The sequence below is a fragment of the Belonocnema kinseyi genome, chromosome 7 (assembly GCF_010883055.1).
Source record: "Belonocnema kinseyi isolate 2016_QV_RU_SX_M_011 chromosome 7, B_treatae_v1, whole genome shotgun sequence".
Taxonomy (NCBI): domain Eukaryota; kingdom Metazoa; phylum Arthropoda; class Insecta; order Hymenoptera; family Cynipidae; genus Belonocnema; species Belonocnema kinseyi.
In genome coordinates, this window is record NC_046663.1 from 59,776,893 (window position 1) to 59,787,275 (window position 10,383).

The 10,383-nt window shown below is 32.9% G+C and overlaps 1 protein-coding gene and 1 long non-coding RNA gene across 2 annotated transcripts in view; both read left to right on the forward strand.

Annotated features, from left to right (window-relative positions):
* The first annotated feature begins 110 nt into the window (after positions 1-110).
* On the forward strand, positions 111-6,083 carry LOC117177249. Its single transcript, XR_004467682.1, has 4 exons — positions 111-230; positions 3,862-4,040; positions 4,153-4,408; positions 5,161-6,083. It is a non-coding gene; the product is annotated as an uncharacterized LOC117177249 (long non-coding RNA).
* A 1,915-nt stretch (positions 6,084-7,998) lies between these two features.
* The window catches only part of LOC117177248, a 3,347-nt gene continuing 962 nt past the window's right edge, over positions 7,999-10,383 (forward strand). The window contains exons 1-4 of the mRNA XM_033367829.1: positions 7,999-8,046; positions 8,136-8,188; positions 8,763-8,856; positions 8,969-9,313. Coding sequence (XP_033223720.1) covers positions 9,039-9,313 — 275 coding nt within the window. The 5' untranslated portion in view covers positions 7,999-8,046; positions 8,136-8,188; positions 8,763-8,856; positions 8,969-9,038. The remainder of the gene's footprint in view (positions 8,047-8,135; positions 8,189-8,762; positions 8,857-8,968; positions 9,314-10,383) is intronic.

Below are 10,383 nucleotides of genomic sequence, written 5' to 3' on the forward strand. Positions count from 1 at the left end.
GGTTGCGCGCGCAACTCAGCCATTTACAGCGTCTCCTACTATATTCACACGGACATAGCCCTGTCATAGTATTGGACCGCATCTCGTTTCAGATCTGGGATCGCTGGTCAGTGCTATTTATTCTTCGATGAGCAGCATTGGTGGGGTCCCCTGCCGGGAGGATGTAAGTGAATGTTTACATTCTCGAACGATGGATATAAACACTGTTCGAGTGTACCCTAAACGTAAAAGTAAGTCCTTAATGTATAAATGGTAACATTTATAAAGTGTAGAATGTATTTTCTCAGTCATTCGATTACTTTGTCGATTCATGACCTTTCAGTTTCAAGAAGTAAAATTAAATATCACAAATTCTCAGCGGAGTGTAGCCGATCTGATACAGTAACCTGCAAGTTTGAATGTTTTCTTTTCTTGAGTGACTGATATTTGTCACTTGGCCTAGCATTCTACACTTTAAAAATATTAATATACAAACTTAGTTTTATACGTTTAGAATATTTGCTCCAAAAAATGTATTCCACTGCTATGTCAAGCTCTATGCTAAACTTGCAGATATTTCCACTTATCCCAGCATGACCGCGCTCGCGACGTCATACTCTAAAACTCACTATTCCGCGAAAATATTGTCATTTTTTTTTCCTATCATATTGATTTTACTTTGGAAAATTGGAGTACGTCAACAAAACACTTAAGAACACTGCCGTCTGAACTGTTTCGAATTGGAATGTATAATATTGCGCAATCTCCGCATGTGATTACCCGCGTACTGCGCCTTTCTGATTCAGACTAGATACGAAACCGTCTACTGCCCCCCCCCCCCCTGAAAAAACCTACATGAGCTATCAGTTACAGGAATTACCACGCCAATAGTCTGATGTTTTTATATGTATAATTATTGATAGTATTTATTGATTTTAAGTCGACCCGCCCTTTTTTAGTACATGCACAACTGAACAAGTTTACTGTAATTGTTTTTTAATTTGAAAGATATAAATTGGAAACCAAAAATGAAATAGTACCAATTTTAAACCAAAAAGGTGAATTTTCTACCAGAAAGATTCACCTTCTACCAAAAAATACGAATTAAAAAAAAGCAATTGTCAGCATGAGGTGCTTTCGCGAATTTTTGGTTGTTCTCCATAAATTGTTAGTTGAATATTTTTTCCTAAATCATGCTGTATTTACTAAAGTTATCAACATTCTAAAAAAATTTCTGTTAGTACTATTAGATGTTAGTGAAATTCACCATTTGTATCCCATGAAATTTTTTATCTTACTAATAGTTTTGACAAAAAACGCAAAAAAAGCATATTGTAGAAATCGAAATTTATTCATTGTTTATAAATATTTTTCAGGTTCTTCTTGGCATTTATTTAGATCTGACTAGTAGTTTATATAAAAAAACACAAACAAGTTCTGCAACAAAATTCCTTTGAACCCGATTGTTACTAACCATAATTAAAATGTTCACATCCCGTTTTCGCATTGTGTTAAAGTATCCATAGGGATACAAAAATTTATCTTATATGCTTTTTTCGTTTCATGAAGAATTTAGGCAGGAAATTAAACATCAAGTTAAAAGAAAATAAATCTGCGAAGATTAACTGAGATTGCAAATATTAACCGATTTTTTTCAATCTTTATTTTTTTCTCTCTTAATAACATATCGAAGCTAATCCGTGCTATAAAAATTAAATTTATTAACAATTTAAAGAAATTTTATTTTCTCAAACGCCTCCAATCTTTTAGCAATGGAAGATCTTGCCGTTGTTTTCTTCGTGCGACCTGCCCACTGCATTGCTAGAAAATTAGTGCCGGTCGAGCGGGCAGTGTCTTGACACGCGCGACCTTCCTATTGTTTGAAGATTAGATCCGGTGGAGAAAAATAAAAATACTGGAAAATATTTTTAAGTCGCATGTTAATAAGCCGCATTAGCTTTGTTATGTTATTACGACAAAATAAAAATAAGACGGAAAAATTCGATTATTTTCAATCCCAGTTATCTTTAAAGATTTCTTTAAAATTAATTTTTTATTCCTTACATAAATTATGGATCCTTTAACATTATAAAAAACAAGATTTAAGAATTTTATTAATTATCGGCTACAGTCATGTTCACAAGAAAACATTGTTGCAAAACTTGTTTGTGTGTTTTGTATGTATATAAACTATGGATCAGATGCAAAAATGGGTAAATGAAATTTTATAAGTGTTATCACAATCCAAATAATTTTGAAGACGAACCAGGAAAATATCCATAAGCAATACACTCAAATTGATATTTATAATATTCTGTTTTGCGTTTCTTTTCCAAAACTGTCTGTCAGAAAAAAAAACACAGGAGAAAAATTGTGGATTTTAAAAACACCTAATAGTTTTAAAAACAATTGTTAAAATGTTGATAATTTTACGAGATATAGCATGATTTATGAAAAAATATTTAATTAAAAATATATAGAGGACGTCCATAAATTCTTGAACTGTTTATCTGTCCCCGTGTTGTTGAGTTATTGTATCGAGAGGGGAAAAAGTTTGATAAAATTTGATTTAAAAAAATCATTCAATTCCCAAAAAATCAATTTTCAATCAATTAAAATAAACTATCGATTTATGTCTCCTCACCCTCTGCCTTTCTAGAACTGCAGACCCAAGCAGTTTCTCAGCTGGCGGGGCGAGAGGCGGTTCCCACTCTTGCATAAAAAATACCAGCAGCTTAAGGTAATGGCGTAATGCGCGGGTACTCACACTTGTACATTGCGCAATATAATATATTCCAATTGGAAATGGTTCGGACAACCCAGAATGTTCATGTTTGGATCCTCCAGATTTGTGGCCAACGCTATTTGCAGGCAACCTCCAACACGGGACTGAAACCGAGAGTTTGGTGTAATCGAACCGTGAATTTATTGAAACATACACCTTTCGTGAATATCACAAAAATAGTTTAATGTTTATTTGAATTTTCGAGACTTTTCTAGCAAGAATCCACATTTTCGGAAAATTGTTAGTTACTTTCTTTCTATTGCTACTATGCCTTATTACTTTTATTTATTTTACTTTTAAGAGTTTCGATAAAGTGCGGAAACTTCCTTATCAACATTCCTTTAGGAATAAAATATTACAGAATTTATTAAATATTCATTTTATTTTATATAATTTTCTACCTTAATATTTTTAATTTTTTATTGCTTCGTTTTCCGAAGTGATCTTACTCCTATCTGGTATTGAATTAAAGTACAAATTTTGAAAAATAAAAACATCTAAGAAATTGGAAAACTGTTTATTTACAGTGAATAATTCAATATTCCAGCGAGAAAAAGAAAAATGCAAAACAGAGAAACTGCTGGAACAGTTGACACAATGTGAGTATGACGTCAAATACGTATATACCTTTCCCACTATAGCTATACAGCGTTTCAGAAATTTATAATTGCTCATCATTTCGACCGAAAGTTTCAATGAAAAATTTCGAACTGAGTGAAACTTACGAAATTTTAGAATTAAACAGCATAACCTAAATTATAGATACAACTGACGCAAAGTTGGAATTTTTTACATGCTTCATTATAATTTAATTTTTACACATTTTATACGAAAAGAGTTTATTATTTTCTTGTTATATTCTTGTTTTCCTTGTTCTAGAATATCAAATTTACTCAAATATTTGAATTACTCAAATCATCTTAAGTTTCCTCAAAATTTCATTTATCAGAAATGTCGTGCTTTAAAACATTCAAAGTGAAACTTTCGGATTCAAACATTCAATGGCACATTGTGACGTTTCTGTATATCACCTCGAGCTTTATCAGGCTTTAGGTTAATTTTGTTTTTAATGAAGCATTCTTTTATTGATAATTTAGATTTTCTTTGACGTCGTGACAAATTGCTAAGGAAATAAAATTCGCGTGGCTTTGAATGACTCAAACATGAATATCGTTTGTGCAGTCTGAATGGAATTTCTGCAGCCATCGGAAGTTACTTGTAATACACAATGTGGACACATTTTTCATTTGGGATGTTTGACTCGTTGGTTGCAAAGGTACAAGCTTCGTTCACTTACATATTTCGGAATAACTGAACACAAGCACATTCTGTAAATTGTTTTTCGACATTTCGTCTTCAAAAAAATCTAACCAAAAACTAATTCTCAGCAAACCATCATGTCCGCAATGTCGAAGAGATGTTACTGTAAACGAAATAAACAGGGCTTATTTAAATTTTGTGAATAACGGTGGAGTCGAAGAAAAGATCTAAATATTGAGAAGCAGAGTGGAAGGTTTGGAGCATAACATTGAAAGAAGAAAGGTTATTATTAAAAAGAGTACCTTCGGCTCACAGCAAAAGTTCACAATTGATATCTAAGGATATGGACAAATTTTAAGAAAAAACCTTCGGATTATGCCGAAAGTGAGTCTTTTATTTACTAAAAACTACTTTTTAATTAATTATTATAGACTATTTGTCAATAAAGTTTTTGGCTCTATTGTAGAATTTCCAAAAATAATGGTTCAACAATTATTTATTATGTCTAAAAACTAATTCAGTGCCTTTATTTTTGATGTCTTATGACTCTATGTCAAATTTAAGTTGTATTCCGTCTTAAGGCAGTTTCAAGGGGCGAACCTTAAAGTTTAAGAAACAATATAAAAAGTGGCGGCTCTGCGGACTTTTCCTACAAAATTATTAGTAAATACAATGGTGTCCCGCAAGGATCATTTGAGATACTGCATTTTTGCATTTCAAGTCAAAAATCACCATTGTGAAATCTCTGACACTACTTTGTACACATTTTATGTGTCACCGCACCTTTTACTTAAGCTGACGAAATAATTTCGGTCACCTCAGCTGTTTTTTTTTTTTTTTTTTTTTTTTTTTTTTTTTTTTTTTTTTTTTTTTTTTTTTTTTTTTTTTTTTTTTTTTAATAAAATTCAAAAAGAATGCATTATCCCAAATTTTCTTTGTCAGAGACCATTATCTTCACTAATGATTTTTTATGCTAAGTCTGCAAAGCCGCCACCCATTATATTTTTACAACTTTTCGTTTGCCCTTTAAAATACTTTCGGGTGGAAAAACTTCAAGTTTGACCAAGATTTACAATGCATAAAAGAGGCACTTAATCAATTTGTAGAACTAATATAAAATTTTTGCTTTATTTCAGTGTCGAATGTTTGATCAATGATGTCAAAAAAATCGCCAGTGCTGCAGAATCTCGTAAAACTTTAATTACTTATATCAGTGTTATGAAACTGAGGACGCTGAAATTACAACAACCTATACAGCATAGAACTACTAGAAAGAAGATTGATTTAAATATATTGGACTGTCCTGGAGGAGTTTTTTTTCTTTTTTCTTAGTAATTGTTTTCAGCCGAAAGCTTTTATCTAAATCTAAAACCACACATCTAATTATATTAAAACTCTTAACTGTATTCAATACTAAAAATATTTATAGATTTAGTGAAGTTGACTTTGCACTGATTGACGTTCTTGATTTCTAATAAAAATTAATCTTTTTGCATTGTTTTTGGACATTTTCGGGTTCATCTTCACAATTATTTATATTAAGGTAGCACAAATAAGATTTATTTTGCGCATGTTTGCATCTGACCCATATTTTTTATTAAAAAAAAAAACACAAACAAGTTTTGCGGCAAAGTTTCTTCGAACCCAATTGTAGCTGACGTTTTATTACGTTATTATCATAAATCAAAAGAAGATGGAAAGAATCTGTTAATATTTTCAATGCCGGTTGAGCTTTCAAGATTTATTTTCTTGTAAATGAGTTTTTTATTACTTACATAAATTATTCAGGATACGAAAAAATGTCTTGGAGAAACCTTTTTCCTCTGTAGATCCTTTACCAGAATGAGAAAAGATGTTAACATTTTTATAATTGTCAGCAAAAATCTGGTTTGAAGAAACATTGTTGCAAAACTTTTTTGTGTTTTTTTATATGAGTTATGGGTCTAATGCAAAAATGTGCAAAATAAATCTTATGCGTGATATCTTTCTTTAAATAATTGTGCAGACGAACCTGAAAGATATCCATAAACAATGCACACAAGTCGATATTTATAATATCCTTCTTTGAGTTTTTTTCCTAGGACATAAATTGTGGATTTTAATAACACCTAATAGTTTTTTTTTGTTTGTTTTTTGTTTTAGTTAAAATACCGATAATTTTAGGAGATACAGCATTATTTATGAAAAAATGTTTAATTAACAGTATCTAGATAAGGACCATGAATTCGCGCAAGCACCTCATACCGTTGGATTCAAGAAACCTTTCTGTGCAAAAGCAATTTTAAAATTGTCGGGCACCTCGCAGGCCATACCAGGAATACTATACCAGTAATACGAAAAAGCATCGCAATCTTTAAAAAGTTTTATTGAACAGTAGCCTTCAATTACAAGAAAATATGGTCCGAAGGTGATCAAGTGGGGTTGACACTTTTTTTACCCTGCCGCGGTCGAATTGAGATAGAGACAAGAAAATAAATACTCAACTAAAAAAGGGTTTCGGTTTTTGTTTCCTCGGTCTCTGCCTTCCTAGAACTGCAGGCCCCGGCAGTTTTTCAGCTCGTGGAGCGAGAGACGGTTGCTACTCGAGCATGAAAAATACCTGCAGCGTATCGAAAAATCGCATTTCGCGGGTACTCACTCGCGCATATTGTGCCATATACGTGGGTAATCACTCGCTTATTTTGCGTAATATTATATATTACAATTGGAAATGCAGAAGACGGCCCTGACTCTTTACATTTTGAGCCCCTCTATTTGTGTTCAAGGACTGAAACCGAGAGTTTGGTGTAATTGAACCACGAAGATATTGCAATATACGCCTTTCGTGAATATCATAAAAAAAAGTTTGATGTGTATTTGAATTTTCAATACTTTTCTAGTAAAAATCCCATTTTCGTAAAATCGTCAGTTATCTCTTGTCGCTTATTCACCCTTTCTTGAAAACCTTCAATGAAACTATTGCTACTATGCACTAACGCATTGTTTTATTTATTTCATTTTTAAGAGTTTGGATAAAGTGTGGGATTCTTTAAACATTTATTGTATTCTATATTACCTTCTACCAGCTATCTGCAGGTTTTTTTTATTCCACATTCGACCGAACTGATCACCTTTTGCTCCTGAAAATAGGGGCGAAAGTAGCATATATTTTCCGCAAACCCAGTGCGGGGCGAAAGTAAAATTAGCGTCGTAAAAGTAAAATCAGCGGGGCAAAAGTAAATTTAGCGGGCGAAAGTAAAATTAGCGGGGCGAAAGGAAAAATTAGTCGTTCAGAATTTGAAGCGCGAACAAAACTATAGAAAAATGCGTCAAAGCTGCATTTCAAAGCCAAAAGATGCCCGTGCTCGAGGTTAGAATAAAATACTATATGCGACAAGGGACGAAAGTAGATGTTTTTTCCGTCGGGTAATTACTGCCCCCGAGAAAGATCTGTTGCTTTCGCCCCTTATTGCATACTGTAATATTTTGTTTAACAAAGTGAACTGCTGGCCTACGGAATTTCTCAGCGGAGCAGGGCGAGAACGTTTGAGACATTATAGATATACAGGCTGAAGAAAAAGTATGGGAACCCCGGAAAATCTCAGAGGGTTGATCGTAAAAAAATTATTAAAGTCAGGTCTTATGTAACTTTCAACGAGGAATCCAGTAATGACCTGGAATTGACCTTGTACCTCACCTTCAAGGTCATTTGAAGGTCAACCTTTTTTAAAATGGGAACCCATACTTTTGATATCGGCAGTGCTTGCAAGAAAATCACGCATAACAAGTGATTAGAAAATAAGGTTAATGACAGGTCATAAGTAACTTTCAACGAGGAATTCAATCATAAAACCAGTTTTTTTTATTACCAACCCTCTTGAGATTTTCCGGGGTTCCCATCCTTTTTCCTCGCCCTGTCTATTCAAATTGAAAACTAGTCAGGCGGCCCTCACTGTTTACGTTTAGATTGTCCCGCTTTAGTTCGAAGGCTATTTGCAGGAAACCCTCAACACTGGAACTAAAACCCAGCTTTGGCGTATTTGGTATCAAACTAAAGTGAAAATTCAGAAAAACAAAAACATCTAAGAAATTGGTAAATTGTTCATTTAGACTAAATAATTCAATGTTACAGCAAGAAATCCCAAAAATGTGAAACAGAGAAACTGCTCGGACAATTGACACAATGTGGGTATGACGTTAAATACGCATAATATACGTTTATCACGAGTAATGTACCGTTTCAGAAATTTATAATTTTTCATAACTCTGGTCGAAAATTTCAATGAAAAGTTTCGAAATGAGTGAAACTTATGGAATTTTAGAACTACACAACATAACCTAAACTATAGATACAACTGACGCAACATTTGAATTTTTTCAGGGTTCATAATAAATCATTTGAGGCACACTTTATATGAGAAGAGTTCATTGTGTTAATGTTATTTCATATTTTCCTTGATCTAAAGTGCCAAGTTTACTCAAAAATTCAATTATTTAAATTTCCAGAAGTTTCTTCAAAATCTCATTCATCAAAAATGTCGTCCTTTAAAACATTCAAAGTGAAAGTTTCCGATTGAAACATTTAACGGCACACTGCTGTAATAGCACCTTGTGTTTTATCAGTTTTGTAGTAAGTTTAGTTTTTAATAGAGCATTCTTTGATAAATAACTTAGTTTTGCTTTGACACCGTGACTAATTGCTAATGAAATAAAATTCGTATTTCTTCAAATAACTGAAACATGAATATCGTTTGTGCAGTCTGCATAGAATTGCTGCAGCCATCGGCAGTTATTTGCAATACACAATGTGGACACATATTTCATTTGGAATGTTTGACTCGTTGGCTGCAAAGGTACAAGCTTCGTTTATTCAAATATTTCAGAATAACTAACCGCAAAAACATTCTGTAAATTGTTTTGCGACTTTTTGTATTTAAAAAAATCTAACCAAAAATTAATGCTTAGCAAACAATCATGTCCGCAATGTCGAAGAGATGTTACTGCAAACGAAATAAACAGGGTTTATTTAAATTTTATGAATAATGATGGAGCCGAAGATGTGATCGAAAGATTGAGAAGCAGAGTGGAATGTTTGGAGCAGGAATTGGCCCTAAAACAAAAGGAGCTGATTAGTCAGAACTTAAAGGCAAATACCTTAGATAAGCAGGTTCGGGGTCTTCGTAGAGAGGGCATAAAATGGAAAGAAGAAAGATTATTGTTGAAAAGTACAATTTGCTCACAGCAAAAACAAGCACAGTTGATATTTAAGGACATGGAAAAATTGAGAAAAAACCTCGAATTATACCGCAAGTAAGTGTTTTATTGGTTACAAACTACTTTTTAATGAATTATTGTAGACTATTGTTCAACAATGTTATTGGCTCTATTTTAGTATTTCTAGAAGTAAAATTTCAAGAAATATTAGGTCTAAAAATTTATTTGGTGCCTTTATTTTGATGTCTTATGACTCTTGGCCAAACTTGAATTTTATCTCATCCTAAGGTAGTTTCAAAAGGCGAACATTAAACTTTAAAACACCATATAAAAGCGGCGATCTTGCGGACTTCACCTCGACAATCATTAGTGAATAAAATGGCGTCCCACAAACAGCATTTGAGATACTGCATTCTGTTTGCACTTCAATTCAAAATCACCATTGTCAAATATCAGCAACTACTTTTTACACTTTTCATGTGTCGCCGCACGTTCTCCTAAGGCTTACAAAATCATTTAGATCACCTTAGCTGCTTTTTTCAATGGAGTGCAAAAATAATGGAGTGTCTCAAATTTTCTTTGTCAGACACCATTGTATTCACTACTGATTTTTTATATTGTGTGTTAATCATATATATATATATAATAATATATATATATATATGGGGCATTATTCCTCAACTGCCCCAACTCAAAAAGTCATGTTTTTCGATTGTCTCTAAATTCTGGGAATATGTTCGCCTACCCAACAGTAGTTAATCCACAAACTTATAGACCAGGATTACCAACCCTCCCCAAGTGAGGGGGGGTTGAATTTTTAACCCCAAACCCTGCAGAGGTAGTTTCAAACGCCTATAACTTCCTTTCTAATTACGCGATTTAAAATTTTTATGAGGGTTTTGGAAAGTGCTTTTCACACGCTTGCATCCTATTTTATTATTTATAACAAAAAAATTGGTTAAACAATTTTTTCAATAAATCAATTATTTATTTAACTTTTTTCGCAATTTAGGCATCTACGATTTTTTTTTAAATAGTCTCAGAAGAAAGCTTGACTTTTTTACTTGAAAAATGTCTAATAAGAAAATGGACAAATTGAAATTCATTGAGTTACAGAGCCGGTTGTAGAGGGAGTCCTCGCGCTCGCACTCGGGCGTTATGCGGCA